The 19,544-nt window shown below is 36.4% G+C and overlaps 1 protein-coding gene across 2 annotated transcripts in view; it reads left to right on the top strand.

Moving 5' to 3' along the window:
* EXOC6B (exocyst complex component 6B) overlaps positions 1-19,544 on the top strand; it is a 711,196-nt gene that overhangs the window by 394,025 nt on the left and 297,627 nt on the right. For both annotated transcript variants that reach the window (XM_082672238.1, XM_082672239.1), the window contains one exon: positions 12,448-12,559. In XM_082672238.1, coding sequence (XP_082528364.1) covers positions 12,448-12,559 — 112 coding nt within the window. The remainder of the gene's footprint in view (positions 1-12,447; positions 12,560-19,544) is intronic.

Genomic DNA, 19,544 nt, shown 5'->3' with positions numbered 1-19,544 from the left:
TCAGTCCTGTGAAAAATGCTATTGGTAGTTTACTAGGGATTGCATTGAATCTGTAGATTGCCATGGGTAGTTTAGTCATTTTCACAATGTTGATTCTTCCAATCCAAGAACATGGTATATCTCTCCATCTGTTTGTATCATCTTTAACTTCTTTCATCAGTGTCTTATATTTTTCTGCATACAGGTCTTTTGTGTCCTTAGGTACGTTTATTCCTAGGTATTTTATTCTTTTTCTTGCAAAGGTAAATGTGAGTGTTTCCTAAATTTCACTTTCAGATTTTTCATCATTAGTATATAGGAATGCCAGAGATTTCTGTGCATTAATTTTGTATCCTGCTACTTTAGCAAATTCATCCATTAGCTCTAGTAGTTTTCTGGTAGCATCTTTAGGATTCTTTATGATACTCATGTCATTTGCAAACAGTGCCAGCTTTACTTCTTCTTTTCCAATTTGTATTCCTTTTATTTCTTTTTCTTCTCTGATTGCTGTGGTTAAAACTTCCAAAACTATATTGAATAGTAGTGGTGAGAGTGGACAACCTTGTCTTGTTCCTGATTTTACTGGAAATACTTTCAGTTTTTCACCACTGAGTATGATGTTGGCTGTGGGTTTGTCTTACATGGCCTTTATTATGTTAAGTTCCCTCTATGCTTACTTTCTGGAGGGTTTTTATCATAAATGGGTGTTGATTTTGTCAAAAGCTTTTCCTACATCTATTGAGAGATCATATGGTTTTTCTCTTTCAATTTGTTAATATGGTTTATCACATTGACTGATTTACGTATATTGAAAAATCCTTGCATTCCCTGGTTAAACTCCACTTGGTCATGGTGTATGATCCTTTTAATATGGTGTTGGATTGTTTGGTAGTATTTTTTTGAGGATTTTTGCATCTATGCATCAGTGATATTGCCTTGTAGTTTTCTTTCTTTGTGACATCTTTGTCTGGTTTTGTTATCATGGTAATGGTGGACTTGTAGAACAAGTTTGGGAGTGTTCCTTCCTCTGCTCTATTTTGGAAGAGTTTGAGAAAGATAGGTTTTAGCTCTTTAAAAGTTTGGTAAAAGTCACCTGTGAAGCTCTCTGGTCCTGGGCTTTTGTTTGTTGGAAGGTTTTTAATCACAGTCTCAATTTCAGTGCTCGTGATTGGTCTGTGTATATTTTCTATTTCTTCCTGGTTCAGTCTCGGAAGGTTGTCCTTTTCTAAGAATTTGTCAATTTCTTCCAGGTTGTCCATTTTGTTAGCATGTAGTTGCTTGTAGTAATCTCTCATGATCCTTTGTATTTCTGCAGTATCAGTTGCTACTTTTCCTTTTTCATTCTAATTCTATTGATTTTAGTCTTCTCACCTTTTTTTCTTGATGAGACTGGCTAATGGTTTATCAATTTTGTTTATCTTTTCAAAGAAACAGCTTTTAGTTTTACTGAGCTTTGCTATTGTTTCCTTTATTTCTTTTTCATTTATTTCTGATCTGAACTTTATGATTTCTTTCCTTCTGCTAACTTTGGGGGTTTTTTGTTCTTCTTTCTCTAATTGCTTTAGGCGTAAGGTTAACTTGTTTATTTGAGATGTTTCTTGTTTATTGAGGTAGGATTGTATTACTATAAACTTCCCTCTTAGAAGTGCTTTTGCTGCATCCCGTAGGTTTTTGGTTGTCGTGTTTTCATTGTCACTTGTTTCTAGGTGTTTTTTGATTTCCTCTTTGATTTCTTCAGTGATCTCTTGGTTATTAAGTAGTATATTATTTAGCCTCCATGTGTTTGTAGTTTTTACAGATTTTTTCCTGTAATTGATATCTTGGCTCATAGCATGTGGTTGGAAAAGGTATTTGATACGATTTCAGTTTTCTTAACTTTACCAAGGATTGATTTGTGACCCAAGATATGATCTATCCTGGAGAATGTTCCATGAGCACTTGAGACAAAAGTGTATTCTGTTGTTTTTCGATGGAATGTCCTATAAATATCAATTACGTCCACCTTGTTTAATGTATCATTTAAAGCTTGTGTTTCCTTACTTATTTTCATTTTGGATGATACGTCCATTGGTGAAAGTGTGGTGTTAAAGTCCTCTACTATGATTGTGTTACTGTCAGTTTCCCGTTTTTTGGCTGTTAGTATTTGCCTTATGTATTGAGATGCTCCTATGTTGGGTTCATAAATATTTAAAATTGTTATATCTTCTTCTTTGATTGATACCTTGATCATTATGTAGTTTCCTTCTTTGTCTCTTGTAATAGTCTTTATTTTAAAGTCTGTTTTGTCTGATATGAGAATTGCTACTCCAGCTTTCTTTTGATTTCCATTTGCATGGAATATCTTTTTCCGTCCCCTCACTTTCAGTCTATATGTGTCCCTAGGTCTTAGGTGGGTCTCTTGTATACAGTATATATACAGGTCTTGTCTTTGTATCTATTCAGCCAGTTTGTGTCTTTTGGTTGGAGCATTTAACCCATTTACATTTAAGGTAATTATCGATATGTATGTTCCTATTACCATTTTCTCAATTCTTTTGGGTTTGTTATTGAAGGTCTTTCCCTTCTTTTGTGTTTCCTGCCTAGAGAAGTTCCTGTTGCCTTTGTTGTAAAGCTGGTTTGGTGGTGCTGAATTTCTTAACTTTTGTTTGTCTGTAAAGGTTTAATTTCTCCATTGAATCTGAATGAGATCCATGCTGGGTAGAGTAATCTTGGTTGTAGGTTTTTCCCTTTCATCACTTTAAATATGTCCTGTCACTCCCTTCTGGCTAGCCGAGTTTCTCCTGAAAGTTCAGCTGTTAACCTTATGGGGATTCCCTTGTATGTTATTTGTTGTTTTTGCTTTGCTGCTTTTAATATTTTTTCTTTGCCTTTAATTTTTGATAGTTTGATTAATATATGTCTTGGCATGTTTCTTCTTGGAGTTATCCTGTATGGGACTCTTGCGCTTCCTGGACTTGATTGACTATTTCCTTTCCCATATTAGGGAAGTTTTCAACTATAATCTCTTCAAATATTTTCTCTGTCCCTTTCTTTTGCTCTTCTTCTTCGAATGTTCGTGCATTTAAATGTTGTCCCAGAGGTCTCTAAGACTGTCCTCAATGCTTTTCATTGTTTTTTCTTTATTCTGCTCTGCAGTAGTTATTTCCAGTATTTTATCTTCCAGGTCTCATCCTTTCTTCTACCTCAGTTATTCTGCTATTGATTCCTTCTAGAGAATTTTTAATTTTATTTATTGTGTTGTTCATCATTGTTTGTTTGCTCTTTAGTTCTTCTAGTTCCTTGTTAAACGTCTCTTGTATTTTCTCCATTCTGTTTCCAAGATTTTGGATCATCTTTACTATCATTACTCTCAGTTCTTTTTCAGGTAGACTGCCTATTTCCTCTTCATTTGTTTGGTCTGGTGGTTTTTAACCTTGCTCCTTCATCTGCTGTGTGTTTCTCTGTCTTCTCATTTTTCTTTACTAACTGTGTTTGGGGTCCCCTTTTCGCAGGCTGCACGTTCGTACTTACCCTTGTTTTTGGTGTCTTCCCCCAGTGGCTAAGGTTGGTTCAGTGGGTTGTGTAGGCTTCCTGTTGGAGGGGACTAGTGCTTGTGTTCCGGTGGATAGGGTGGATCTTGTCTTTCTAGTGGGCAGGACCATGTCCAGTGGTGTGTTTTAGTATGTCTGTGACCTTATTATGATTTTAGGCAGCCTCTATGCTAATAGGTGGGGTTGTGTTCCTGTCTCCCTAGTTGTTTGGCATAGGGTGTGCAGCACTTTAGCTTGCTGTTCATTGAGTTGAACTGGGTCTTCACATTGAGATGGAGATCTCTGGGAGATCTTTCGCCATTTGATGTTACATGGAGCCGGAGGTCTCTGGTGGACCAATGTCCTGAACTGAGCTCTCCCACCTCAGAGGCTCAGGCCTGACACCCAGCCGGAGCACCAAGACCCTGTCAGCCACGTGGCTCAGAAGAAAAGAGAGAAAAAAAGAAATCAAGAAAGAAAGAAAAAATAAAAATGAAGTAATTAAAATAGAAAGTAATTATTAAAAGTAAAAAAATGAAAAATTAATTTAAAAAAGAAAGAAAGAAAGAAGAGAGCAACGAAACCAAAAAACAAATCCACCAATGATAACAAGTGCTAAAAACTATATGAAAAAAAGGCAGACAGAACCCTAGGACAAACGGTAAAAGGAAAGCTGTACCGAGAAAATCACACAAAGAAGCATAGACATACACACTCACAAAAAGAGAAAAAGGAAAAAAATTTATATACCTATATATATATTAAAAAAAGAAGCGAGCAACCAAATCAATAAGCAAATATACAAATGAAAATAAACTTTAAATACTAAACTAAGATAAACATAAAACTAGAAACAAATTAGATGCCGAAAGCAAACTCCAAGTCTACAGGTGCTCCCAAAGTCCACTGCCTCAGTTTTGGGATGAAATGTTGTCTCTTCGGGTATTCCACAGAGTCAGGTTACATCAGGTTGATTGTGGCAATTTAATCTGCTGCTCCTGAGGCTGCTGGGAGAAATTTCCCTTTCTCTTCTTTGTTCGCACAGCTCCTGAGGTTCAGCTTTGGGTTTGGCCCTGCCTCTGCGTGTAGGTCCCCTGACAGCGTCTGTTCCTCACCCAGACAGGACGGGGTTAAAGGAGCAGCTTATTAGGTGCCTCTGGCTCACTCAGGCCACGGGATGGGAGGGGTACACAATGCGGGGCGAGCCTGCAGCGGCAGAGGTCAGCATGATGTTGCAACAACCTGAGGCGTGCCGTGTGTTCTCCTGTGGAAGTTGTACCTGGATCACGGGACCCTGGCAGTGGCAGGCTGCACAGGGTCCTGGGAGAGGAGGTGTGGATAGTGACCTGTGCTTGCACACAGGCTTCTTGGTGGCTGCAGCAGCATCCTTAGCGTTTTATGCCCATCTCTGGTGTCTGCACGGCTCACACCTGTCTCTGGAGCTCATTTAGGCGGTGCTCTGAATCGCCTCTCCTCGTGCACCTCGAAACGATGGTCTGTTGGCTCTTAGGCAGGTCCAGACTTTTTCTCGGACTCCCTCTCGGCTAGCTGTGGTGCACTAGCCCCCTTCAGGCTGTGTTCACACAGCCAATCCTAGTCCTCTCCTTGGGATCTGACCTACAAAGCCGGAGCCTCAGCTCCCAGCCCCCATCCATCCTGGCAGGTGAGCAGAGAAGCCTCTCTGCCTGGTGAGTGCTGGTCGGCACCGATCCTCTGGGCGGGAATCTCTCCACTTTGTCCTCTGCACCCCTGTTGCTGTGCTTTTCTCCGTGGCTCCGAAGCTTCCCCCCTGCCAGCCCCCGTCTCCGCCAGTGAAGGGGCTCCTAGTGTGTGGAAATTTTTCCTCCTTCACAGCTCCCTCCCACAGATGCAGGTCCCGTCCCTTTCCTTTTGTCTCTGTTTTTTCTTTTTTTCTTTTGCCCTACCCAGGTACGTGGGGAGTTTCTTGCCTTTTGGGCTGTCTGAGGTCTTCTGCAAGCATTCAGTAGGTGTTCTGTAGGAGTTATTCCACATGTAGATGTATTTCTGATGTATTTGTGGGGAGGAAGGTGATCTCCGCGTCTTATTCCCCCACCATCTTGAAGGTCTCTCCCAGCTATAATTTCGTTAAGTAATCTTTCTCTTTTTCTTTCTTCTTTTTCTGGGATTCCCATAATGTGTATATTTGGTTTTTTAATGGTAATCAATAGGTCCCTATGCTTTCTTTATTTATGTTTTCTCTTTGCTCCTCTTTCTGATATCAAATGGCCTGTCTTCTAATTCCCTGATTCTTTCTTCTGTATGACTTAGTCTTCTCTTGAAGCTCTCTGCTGAATTTTTCAGTTCTATCATTGTATACTTCAGCTCCAGGATTTCAGTTTGGTTCTCTTTTATGGTTTCTATATCTTTATTAACCTTCTCTTTTTGTTTGTGCATAGTGTTCCAGATATAATTTTCTTGTCTTTCTGTGTTTTCTTGCATATTATTGAGCTTAAGATGATATTTCAAATTCTTTGTTAGACAGTTTGTATGTCTCTGTTTCTTTGGGATTCATTACTAGAACATTATTTGGTTTGTTTGGTGGTGTCAGGTGGGTTGTCAAGTCTTTGTGATCCATGTAGCTTTGTGTTGATGGCTCTGCCTTTGTGCTTGTCTTTGGGGGCATGGAGTTATGTGTCTCCCTCCAGGTCCCTGGGTTGAAGGACTATTCCTATACCATGTCTGAAAGGGTCTGGAGTCAAAACACAGGACCACTTCAGGTTTCACAATTAGAATGACTGATAGATTGCAGCTGTGTAATTGCATTGAGGGATTCATCTGGGGGTGCTTATGGGGATTCCTTGTGGTGCGTCTCTGGGCAAATAGGGTTTCTCTTGGACCATAGTTGGGAGTGGCTGGTGCCAGATTCCAGAGACACTTCAAGATCCACAGTGAGACTGAGGTCAGTGGACCTCTCTCTAGGGGCACATATGAGCGTGTCTCCTGCTGGATCCCTGGGCAGGCAGGACTGCCTCCCATCCATGGCTACAAGGGGCTGGAGTGAGGTCATGGGGCACTTCAACATCTATGGTCAGATTTGAGGTTGGCAGCCCTACCTCCAGGTGCATGGAAGGGTATGTGGCCCGACAGGTCCTTGAGTGGACTGGAGTACTCCTGGTTTGTGGCTATGTGAACATGGGGTCAAGTTACAGGGATTTTTTTAGTATTTGCAATCAGACTGAGGTTGGAGAACTTGCCTAGGTTCATGGGCAGGCATGTCTCTACCCAGTCATATGCAGGCAGGGTTGACAGCTAATAGCGTCTGGAGTTGGGTCATGGAACAATTCAGTGTTTACAGGTAGAACTGAGTTTGGTGGGCCTATTACCCTGTTACCCTGGATGCCTGTTACCGCATCCTTTGGCAAATGGTGATGATGGAAAGGCCAAACAGGCTGTGTCCATAGGTGGTCAGGGGCCAGAGTCAGTTCCTGTGTCTGTAGCTAGGACTATGGTTAGCAAGTATGCCACCTGCTTGAGTTTGGGCTTGCCTTCTGAAAGCAACCCTCCTTTTAGTCTTGGGCTCTGCCAGATTTTGCAGTCTTCCTTCCTGAATCCAGAGTTCCACAAGAGTACTTTTGTCTCTGCTTGGCTGCCAAATTATTGTTGCTGAGAAGGGATATATGTGCAGGACTTCCTGTTCTGTCATTTCTAATGTCATGCCTTTATTTTTAATTGCTCTTAAAGAAAATTGCTTGTGTAAAGGAAAAAAAGTAACAGTGTCTAGTAAAGGAAAAGTAAATGTAAAAGTAAATGTATGGTAATAATAGGACAAATGATATGAGAGAGGAATTTGATTTACTGTTTAAGGTTTTTACATTATACATGAAGTGGTATATTATTTGAAAATATATTCTGTTATATTCTCTCTATATATATAGTATAACGTATAGCAACCACTGAAAAAATGGTCAAAAAAACATGAAACAGGTGAAAGTAATAAGCCAATAATGAGGATAAAAAGGAATCATAAAAAGAACACTCAATCTAAAAACAGTCAACGAGAGTTAAATGGGATATAGAACAGGTGGAACAAACAGAAATCAACCATCAAGGTGGTAAATTTAAATCCAATTACAACAGTGTTTCGTGTACACTTGAATAGAATGTGTATTCTGTAGTTGTTGAGTGTTGTATTCTCTAAATGACAGACTAAGTTTATTAATAGTATTGTACAAATTTTCTGTATCCTTCCCTTTTTAGGTCTACTTTTTCTGTCAATTACTGAGGAGTGTTAAACTATCCAGCTATGATTGTAGATTTGTCTATTTTTTTGTGTGATCTCTCAAGTTTGCTTCATTTATTTTGAATATATCTTTTTAAGTTCATACACAGTTTGATTGTTATATCTTCTTATTGTATTCATCCTTTTAATTTTGTGAAATGTCCCTCTTTATCTGTGTTAAAAATTAAAATAATCATTGTCTTCTTTGCCTAATATTAATATAACCATTACTTTCTTTTATGGTATATGTTTGTCTGTTCTATTACTTATAACATTTTCTTCTTTTTTTATCATGTTATTTTCAAATAATTTCAACATTAAGGAAGAATTTCGAAAATGTTGTGATGAACTGAAATTCTCCAATTTTTGACTTTTTGCCATGTTTGCTTTATTACTTCCTCCCTCTCTCTTTGTCTGTCTCTCTGTATGTGTGTGTGTGTGTGTGTGTGTGTGTGTGTGTAGTATTTCAATCCCTTATGGTTTATGTTCATTTTGATTAACTATTTAAGATGTTGTCTGTTTTCTCCATATAGTTATAATTTTTCCTTTTGTAATAAGTACTGTTTGTTTTGAAATACATTGAGACCATGTATTTATTTTGTTAGTTACCAGATGTCCTTCACTTCTTTACCTCTTATAGTATTCATTAGTGATTCTTGCCTGAAATCAGTTTTTTTCTCTAATAATCATTAATATATGATTTTAACTAATTTATTTTTTTTTATTCCTTTTATAGGTATTACTTGGCATTCCATATTAAAGAGTCCTTCCCCATTATCTATCTATATAGCTAGCTACCTACCTACCTACCTACCTATCATTTCCTATTATCATATCAGATTCATGGATTCTTACTTCATTCAGTTGGGTTATTCCTTTAATGACCTTATTCATTTTGATACTCAAATTGTCCCAGATGTAGCTAGTGTGAGCCACTTCATGCTGGCTCCTGTGCCTTGTTGATGTGTTCTTATCACTTTGGGGACATTTCCTAACTTAACCATGATATTACTCATTTTTTCAAGGAGCTCAGTTCTTTTTAGTGCTGAATGGCATCTTGACAGTAAGATCTAGACATGTTCCTTGTATTTAAATGTGTGTCATTTTGAATCAACAAGTAGTTTGGTATTGGTTTTTTATTCATTCTGCCTAATTGGAATGTTTATTCCATTACATTAATATATTTAGTGATTTGTTTGGATTTAAGCCTTTCATCTTGCTGTTGTTTTTCTATTTGTTCCATTCATTTTTATTTTTGCTCCTTTTTTTCCTTTTTTCTTTCCTGCTTCTCGATTAAGTTTTATTAGTATTATGACTTAGTTTCCGTATTGGCTTACTGGAGTATAACTTTTAGTTTTATTTATTATCTGTTTGTGTGTTTGCTCTGGGAATTATAGTGTGTATCCTTAACTTATCACAGTTACATGTAATTTAAGAATCTTACAGCAGTGTAGTGTAATTTATCTTTTCACTTCCTTTTCTGATATTGTTGGCATATACTTACTTATACACTTGTTTTTAAACACTAAAATATGTTATTGTTTGTTTGAACATTTGATAGTATTTTAAAATTCAAGAAAGAAAAGTAGTTCATTATATTTATCCTCATATTTGCTATTTCCAAGCCTTGTCCTTCTTTCTTACAGATCTGTGTTACCCTTTGGTATCATTTTCCTTCAGTGTGAAAAATTTCTTCTAGCTCTTCTTTTAGTATATATCTGCTGGTTTAGATTTTCTTAGTTTTGTTTGTGTAAAAATCTTTTTTCATCTGTTTTCAAAAATATATTTTTTAAGATGTAGAATTCTAGGCTGGCAGTCCTCCCTTTCCCCACACTTTAAAGATGTTATTCCTCTGTTTGCTTTCATTGTTCCTGAAGAGAAATAAGCCATTATTCTTATTGTTGTTCCTCTAACTGTATTGCCTTTCTTCTCTGGTTGCCTTTAAGGTTTCCTCTTTGTCTTTGCATTTTGCAATTTAACTGTGATTTTCCTGTGTGAGGTTTTATTTGCATTAATTGTGTTGGGGTTTTGTTAAACTTCTGAGATCTGTGGGTTGAGATCTTTTATTAGGTTTGGAGATGATGTTGCCGATTTATCCTTATATATGTCTCTTTTCTCATTTCTTCCTCTTCTGCAATTCCTAGCTACTTGATGTATCATTCAGATTTCATCATTACTTGAGTGAACTGAATGTGAGTCTCAGTTTTTATTAGTTTCAAATTACTTCTGATTTCAATTCTACAAATGCTATGGTAGAAGTCTTTTTGTCTTTAAGACTCTGAAATTCCAAAGCTTTTATCCAGGGACTTATCTTTTATTTTAACAGGATTTGAGTTGGGCTGGGTTTCAGCTTTAGTTAGTTTTTACTCTCCTTTGGATTGAATTCGAGTAGAATCTAAATCCCTTTCAAAATTTGGAATCTAAATCTCTTTCAAAAATTGCAAAATTTGCAAATCCCTTGGAATCTAAATCCCTTTCAAAATTTGCAAGACTTCTCTCTGATTTCTAGCACTACCCCTACCATTTCTTATGGAACAGAATTCTTATAGGCAAGAGCTGTTGTGCAACTCTCTCCTATTATTTTTGTTTGGGGGCTCTTCCAAGATTCCAATCTGTAATAGCAGCCCACACTGTTAAGGGGTTGGATGATTTTTTTTTTTGTCCCACCAGAGTCTCTCAGCCTATGAGTATTTCACTCCCTCATCTATGTGTACCCAGATTAGGCAATTGGCCTTAGATATGAAAGTAGCTGCTACTCTTTGCTTATCTTTCAAGGGCTTTATCCCAGTATGCAATTTAATTCAGTTATACATTTTTTGTGTTCATTATACTTCATTAACATTAAAGGAATATACAGCTTTTAGCTTAGATCTAGCTTTCTTGTGCTTTTGAAGGTAGGGACAGTTTTTCTTAATCTTCTACATCATATCCAAGAATGGCACTTCTACTAGATCTTCATAAAGCATAATAGAAATAAGTAATAAGTAGAGATGCCAGGAGAGTGATTAATATCGGGGCACCAGATTATTTTGGACACCTGTGTTAATCACTTTTATAGCAGCCTGTACTTATTCATAACTCATATTACAATTGATATGATACAATTATGAGTTTAACATATGAATGTAGGAACCATGACTATTTCTTCACCTCTGTAATTTCAATATTCCATCAACACAATGCCCAGCACCTTATATATTTTTGGAATGAAGTTTTAAATTCAGTAATAGCTTTTGAAAGGGTAGCAATAAGCCAGAGGTTATTGTTCAATTAAATATATCTTTACATGGACCCTGTAAAAATATTTTGAGGTATCGTTTTTTCTAACTGAATTTCCTAACTGAATTCCTTGCATTCTGTAGTCTTATTTATTTCTAATATTTTTGTCTCCACATAGCATGACAATGTAGCTAGCCTGTATATTTAGTATTTTAAGATTTTTAATTGAACTATACTAAGCCTCTGATTTTATTCTGTAGAAAAAAATCAGTGAGATAAAATTTGTGACCATTGTTCACAAGCAATAAATTATTGAAAAAGAACTGCTCACAAATCTTTACATTTATTTCTTGATAAAGAAGTATCATTACAATACTAACTTTATTATTGAAGAAATATTTGTCTCAAAAGGATATCTTTTATAGAAACCATCTTGGGTGATGCTTTCAGGGGCTTATGAAGGATGTATAGGTCTAGAATTTCATTTGTTGGTTGCAAGATTGTTGTTTTCTTTTTTAAACTTTGCATATAAAGATAGCTTTGGAATCATTTTTTTTACGTTTAGTTTCCTTTACTGAATAGAAAATGTCATTATCGATCATTTTTGGAATAGTAAGGGTTATAAAACATTTATGCAGAATTAAACTACTGGTTTAGTTTCAAAGTCAGTGGTTACCAGTGAGGAGAGGGGAGAGAGGAGGGGCAAGAGAGAGGTAGAGGATTAAGAAGTACAAACTACTATGTATAAAACAAATAAGTTACAAGGATGTATTGTATAGTACAGGGAATATCACCCATATTTTATAACTTTAAATGGAGTATAATCTTTAAATTTTTTGATTCATTATGTTGTACACCTGAAAATTATAAAATCTTGTAAATCACTTTTTTAAAAGTCCAAAAAAAGTAACTATTGGCTTGAAACATCCATTTTGGAATGAGAGCTAAATAGACATTATATGAAAGATGATGACATAAGAGCAGAGATTTTTTTTGTTTTAGGGACTTTATCAGCTAATTGTGCAGAAAGTCTACAAAGAGATCAGGTTGAAAATTATAAATATTAACTGCGAAGGAACTTGAATGTATGGGAGAAATAATGGTTTCAGAATGCAGAATCATGTTAGAGAACTCTGTCCTGAGATGCAGTATAGCATAGTATTTAAATACTGTAGCCTTTAGAGCTACACTGCCTGTATTAAAATCCTTTTTTGCTATCTACTCACTGTGTGACCTTCAGCAAGTTACTTAACTTCTCTTTACCTTCATTTCCTCATCTGTAGAGATAATACTAAAACTAATTCATATGGTTATTATGAAGGTTAAATGAATTTTGATACATTAAAATACTTGGAATCTAATTTCTGATATACAATAAATGTTATTTCTTGTTGCCATTATTATCACTATTATTATTACCATGAGTACCACTGGCACATTGTTTGTTTGCAAAATAATTTTCCTACCTGGTATGATTGACTCTTGACATTTCCTTTTCAGTTCAACTGAAGTTGATGACATGATTCGTAAATCTACAAACCTGTTGCTAACTAGGACTCTGAGCAGCTCTCTGCAGAATGTCATTAAAAGGAAGAATATTGGACTTACTGAGGTAAAGCTGCTCTTATTGGAGGCAGCAAGGCAATTTGTGAACAGATGTCCTAAGCTCTGGGGCTTGTGTGTGAATTAATTATAATTTTCTATGTGCTCTATCATGTTCTTTCTGATGGACTCACGGTGAAAGTGCAAAATAAATTCCTTGTGTTTTTCATTCAGTGCCTTGGAGAAATCCATTATTTTTTGGAAAAGTCACTTTTTTTCTCTCTCCCATTGTCTTCTCTAGTTTAACTGGTTCTCCTTTCTGAGGTTGTTGGATTAAATTTGTATTATTTGCCATTGATTATATAAAAAAATTGTTAGTTGGAGAATAGAGTCAACATCAGTGTCCTATTTAAAATAATGGCAGTTCAAATACAACATACAGCATGAAATCACATTTTGCCTACGTAAGTCATTGATGCCAGGGATATTGGCATTCATAGTCACTGGTTAGCGTTAGATTTTGTTTTTGAGATACATCACATGTATGAGTGGTAAATTACTCTTTATTAGCATGTAAGTCTGGGGATTTGGGATTGAGGAAATGTGAGAGAAAGGCAGTCATTACATTTCTGTGGAAGCTTACACAATCTCACAAAGGGTGGAGGGTTATTGTACATAGGTTGAGAACAGTATCTTGGCAAACTGAAGATTTGACGTATTGGCTTAAGTCCTAAAACTTAGAAAGATGCGACGTTTCTCTTCTCTTAGAAACCCAGGTTTGTTTGGGAGCCTCAACCTCTCATTTTATGGAAATTAGAGTGCCAAGTGTGAGAGAGCTTGGAGGACTTTTCTTCACAGATGAAGGGAAGGGCTGTTGGTCATCTGTTTTTAGAGGTGGTATAGTTTCAAAGTCAGTTGGTCTAGGAAAAATTGACATTTTCAGATATACATTATCAAGGATGAATGTCAGTAAGTGGTTAACGATACTGACCCGTAGATGAGTACAGCTGGAAGACAGGTGAACATCTACTTCTGATTTTGGAATGATTGTTTCTTTTCCTGTGTTAAGATTTAAAAACACTGTTAAATACTGTATTATAATATGGGACATTGGCAGTGATTGAATTCTACTTATAACCAACTTTTTTTTTTACAATTTAAAGTCACATTCGACATTATTTGGACAATCCCCTCATTTTGCAGAGCTTCGTTTCTCTTGCCTGGTATAGAAATATTAAGCATTGCCATTATGTGTCTGAGAATAGGCTAACTTCTTTTGTAATCAGGAATGCTACAGAAAAGCAAAGTTGGATTGAAAATTTGGAGGTTCTTATGCTTTTGTAGATTATTCTCTTCTCCTTTTCTGAATCCCAAGTAGGACAGAAAATTTATTTTGTGAACTACCTCTACATTAAAACTCTTGATATAATTCTTCTTAGGCCATTTGATTTATCAATCTCTTAAAAGCCATTTTATTTAATTAATTTATTTTTATTTAAGTATAGTTGATTTACAATATTGTGTTAGTTTCAGGTGTACAAAAATAAATCTGTTTTAAACAAGTAGCATAGCAGGAACATGGTGTGATAGAAACAGCTTTGGACACAGAAGACTCTGGAATTTAGATGTGACTATGCCATTGTTTTACTGTAGCATCTTAAAAGAAGACCTAACTCCTCAGTTCTTCAGTTTTCCTGACTCCATTGTCCATTTCAAAGGCACTGTACAGATCAAGTAACAATAGGAAGAAGCAGTAGGAGCTTATCAAGAAGTACTGTATCATAGTTCTTGACATAATTTCAGTGAATGCTAAATGTTATTCCTAAGTCATTGGAGCTGTTTCGGCAAAAATACTTTTGTTATCAAAATTTTTACATATGAATGAAGGAACATCCACACAAGTTTATTTATTTCGGCTATGATGGTGGTGTGTACCTGTATAGACACGTACAAAACCAGTGATTTTTTTCATCACCAATCAGTAAATCTTTGACTAACTCTATTATTCACCTTTTATGAAAGGGAGGACATTATATCCTTCTTTATAGGTAACTAAAGTGATTTCACATCTGGAATCATCATCAGTAATGGGCAGTGTTTGTGGAACAATTTATATTCTTCAGTGTCCATTCACAGATAATCACCTTATTTATTACAATAACATTTGAAGCAGGCTGGGCATGTGTTATTATTTCCATTTTATAGAAGGTGTAATTAAAGTTCAAGGAGAACGCCCAAGCTAGCAAAATGATAGAAATGAGACCTAAGTTCAGGTTATTTTTTTCCCCAAACTTACTCACTTTTACTATAGTGTACTACTTTCCATATTGATTTAATTATTCTGTCATAACAAAGATAGAGATATTTACAGGAGGTCCATAGTAACATTGAAATTGTTCTAGTTAGAGGTGATTTTGTAACAGGGAGCAGATATCCACTCAAATGATAAAAGTATTATAAGCACTCAAAACTCACAGAATCCTATTTCTGGTTACCAGATAAACAATTCTTTTAGTATTTAAAAGTTTGTATAAGCTAATGTCTTTCTGCCTGTCTTGATTTGAGGTTATATGGTATCTTATCTCTTATTTTTTCTGTCCATATGCTCTATTCTTTTATCTCTTTCTCTCTATATACTGGCTTTCATGCTTTTCTCATGGCTTCTTTACTTCCCCATGTTAAGCCAACTCTGCATTACCTTTCAGTTCTACCACCTACTGTAACTTGAATGCCTTGTATTCTCAGACCCTAAGTGATGATCTCTAGTTCAGTCAGCAGACACAGCTGTTTTCCTAGGGCTGCTTCTTCCAAGTCTGTGAGAAGAAGGTCAGTCAAGAGTATATGTTCTAAAGCAGACTGCCCAGGTTCCAGTTCTGGTTCTCCCCTTAACAAATGTGTTCTTGGGCAGATTGCTTGGCTTTATGTGTAAAATGGGGACAAGAGTAGCATGTATTTCATAGGATTGCTGTGAAGATTAAATGAACTTGTAAAGTGCTTAGAATAGTGCCTGGTTCACAGTAAATACTCAGTGCATATTGCCTATTACTAAGAAGGAGATCTGGGCAGGTAAACAGTGGTTGTTAGGGCTAGTATAGAAATGGAGTTTTTCAAAGAAGAGAAGTCAGAAGATTAGAACAAGGTGTCCTGTTAATTAACTTTACAATATTTATTGAGTGCCTACTATGTGACAGGTACTGATCTAAGTCTTAAGAATAAATAAGTAAACAACAAGAACATCAACAAAAGAGATTCTTGCTTATATTCTAGTGGCAGAAAACAGGTAATAAATGGTACAGAAAATAAATAAGTAAATCATCTAGTATGATAAAAGGTCGTGAATGCTGTGGAGAAAGAGAAAGAACCTGGGTTAAGGAAATCAGGAATCTGGTGGAGGTTCAAGGTTGGTCTTATTAAAAAGAGCAACATCTTGACAGTAAGTTATTATTGAAGGGAAAAGAGCATTTTTGACAGAAGTTAGAACTAGAGCAAAGGTCTGAAGGTAGTTAAGTTATTGGCAAGTTTAGGGAATAATAAGGAAGCTGGGGTAGCTGGAATTGAGTGAGTAAGGGGAAGAGAAACAGTAGATTAGATCAGAGAGGTACCAGGGGTTCATGGTAGGCCATTATAAAGAGTTTGGCTTTTATTTTGTATGAAGTGGGAGCCATGGCAGCATTTGATTAGTGGCATCATCTGACATATTCAAAAAGGATCACATTGACTGAGGTATTGAGAATAAACTGTAGGGTATAAGCAGGGAGACCAGTTAGGAAGCTATGACAGTAATCCAGCAAGACTTGATGGAAACTTGGGTGATAGAGGTGGTGACAAGTGGTCCTATTTGGACTGTAGAGCCAGCATAGTTTCCTGATGGTTAAAAGGAAAGGAAGCAAGAAAGTGAGGAATTGAAGATAACTCCCCAATTTTTTTTATCTGATCAACTAGAAGGCTGCATATACCATGTGCTATGATGGCAAAATCTTCAATTAGAGCTAAATTTGGGGTGGAGGAAGATTGGGAATTTGGTTTTGGACATATTCAATTTGTAGTGTTTATTAGACATACAGTTTGAGATACTGAGTTAACAGTTGTATATATGAGTTTAGAGTTTGAGAAGGCAGTTCGGCTGGGAGATAAAAAGTTGGGAGCATAAAAATGATATTTATGGGCTTCCCTGGTGGCGCAGTGGTTGAGAGTCCGCCTGCCGATGCAAGGGACACGGGTTCGTGCCCCGGTCCGGGAGGATCCCACATGCCGCGGAGCAGCTGGGCTCGTGAGCCATGGCCACTGGGCCTGCGCATCCGGAGCCTGTGCTCCGCAATGGGAGAGGCCACAACAGTGAGAGGCCCGCGTACCGCAAAAAAAAATAAGATCAAAAAGTCTACAGTTAATCAGTGCTGGAGAGAATGTGGAGAAAAAGGAACCCTCCTACACCGTTGGTGGGAATATAAATTGGTACAGCACTATGGAGAACAGTATGGAGGTTCCTTAAAAAACTAAAAATAGAGCTACCATATGATCCTGCAATCCCACTCCTGGACATACATCCAGAGAAAACCATACTTTGAAAAGATACGTGCACCCCAGTGTTTATAGCAGCACTATTTACAATAGCCCAGACATGGAAGCAAACTAGATGTCCATCAACAGATGAATGGATAAAGAAGATGTGGTATATTTATACAATGGGATATTACTCAGCCATAAAAAGAATGAAATCATGCCATTTGCAGCAACAAGGATGGACCTAGTGATTATCCTACTATGTGAAGGAAGTCAGACAAAGGCAAATATCATATGATATCACTTATATGTGGAATCTAAAAAATGAATCAAATGAACTTACTTACAAAATAGAAACAGACTCACAGACTTAGAAACTTATGGTTACCAGAGGGGAAAGTTGAGGGGGAGGGATAAATTAGGAGATTGGGGTTAACGTATACACACTACTATATAAAGAATAGATAATCAACAAGGACCTGCTATATAGCACAGGGAACTCTACTCAATACTCTGTAATAACCTATCAATATATGGGAAAAGAATCTGAAAATATATATATAAGTATGTATAACTTAATCACTTTGCTGTACACCTGAAACTAATACAACATTGTATATCAACTATAATTTAAAAAAAAAAGATTTGAAGTAAGTTTTAAAATAAGATTTCTTTTTTTCTAAACCTTTGCTTTTTCACCAGACTAATTTGAAAATGATATCATGGAGAGAAAGGAAATAAACCATTAGTTTATTAATCTCAGAATATCAGAGAATTAGTTAAATTTGGAAGGTTTACAATGAATCAAAGGATACTCTGGTTCTTTGTGAAGAATGTATTGATAGAAAGTCTTAAAATATAAATTAGATTTAAAAGAATTAATTTATTACAGATGATAGCAGAATACCTTCACTTAAGTCCCTACTCAAATGTTATTTCCTTAAGGAGTCCTCCTTGACCACCCTATCTCAAAATAGCTCAGATCTAACATCCCCATGTAACTCTTTATCCTCCCTTCTATTTCCAGTGTTTATTACCACCTGCCATCATACTATATGTTTAGATGTGTATGTGTTTACTGTAATATCCATGAAGCCAGGGACTTTGTTTTGTGTATAACTGTGGACAGCTCTATCCCAGTTCCATGGCACATAGGAGTTATTAATTAATGAAAGAGAGAAGAAAGAAAAAAAAAGAAGTAGGTAGGTAGGTTCTTAGGGCAAAGTTAAAGAAATTTAGAGATCCTGGTAGTGACACCATTTTGAATACTTATATTTTTATGATTATAATAATGACCCAGAAGACCTGAATAAATGACCAATGATTTGTATTCACCCTTTGTTTTTATTATAGTCTGGATTGATGACCATATCTCCCACATACCATTTGTCTTCATCCCCAATTGTTAACAGCAGTGATGTTGCTAGTATTTTAAAACATTTTATACGTAAGTCTTTTCAAATATGAGCTCTGTACTAGACCTTTGAATTTGCAACCAGGAGTTCCAAGTATTTTAGCAGTTTATGTATTTGCCTTGGAGAGGGTATAAAATGAGTAGCTGACACAGCTTTTTATACCCTTGCTGGGGTGAAATGGAGATAAAATTCCTTGAAGTCTTATGGATAGCTTATTTTTGTGAATGAGAACCAAGGCTGTTATTTAGTTCTTCATCTTCCTGCAAATCACCATTTGAGAGGCATTGGTGGTGTGGAGAGGAGTCATTTTCTTGGTTTGGATTAGTCTATTTGGAGCTCCAATGTACTAAATTCTCTGATTTGGGAAACAATATAATACTGATCCTAATTACAAGTAGATGTGTATACCCCAGAAGTAATTTATAATTGGGAATGGACACCTAAATTTGTGGAATTTAGGGCTTAGTTTTGAACTATTGAAGAAGATGAAGCCTTTTTTTCCCCTGGAGTTGGTCAAAAATACGAATATCTTCTGTGATCATGGTTCAGACTCTGCTGTGGTAATCGGAGCAGGGTTGGAAAAGAAGTGACTTCCACAGTCTAGTCTGTGCCTTCCTTATTAGATTCTCTCTGATACTAGGAAGGAGAGACAAAAAATTTCTGCTTCTTAATGGTTTTTAGCCTAAGTGACTTCTATCATTTAGCTGTGAGAGGTGTTTGTTTGCTTTATAGTGTTTTCTTTTCTTCTGGACAGGTTTCACAGAACTCCACTTTATATAAGATATAACCAATATCTTAATACATTGTTAGTTCCATGTCCTTGAAACAATAAGGACAGTTTGGATGGCTACAGTGATATATTTTTGTAAGAGAGGGGGAAGTAGGGGCTAAAAATATCAAAGGAGCTCAAACTCTGATGGAAGTTGATACTTGAAATTGCTTCATTTCACCCTTAAGTTCAAAATTACCCCCAAAGCATCTGGCTTCACATTTGTAAATGCCGTTTTAAGGATTTTGGTTAGCTGTCATTCAGGAGTAGAGATCACTTAGACCTCATTAACAGACAATATTCCCTTTGAAAATGACATGGTATCTACTGTAATCCTAGAGTGTTTTAATAGTCTATTCTATGCTCAGCAA

This window comes from Grampus griseus (assembly GCF_964374135.1).
Source record: "Grampus griseus genome assembly, chromosome: 15".
NCBI lineage: Eukaryota > Metazoa > Chordata > Mammalia > Artiodactyla > Delphinidae > Grampus > Grampus griseus.
The sequence above is the reverse complement of the archived record's forward strand: the minus strand, read 5'-3'. Positions and strand labels throughout refer to the sequence as shown.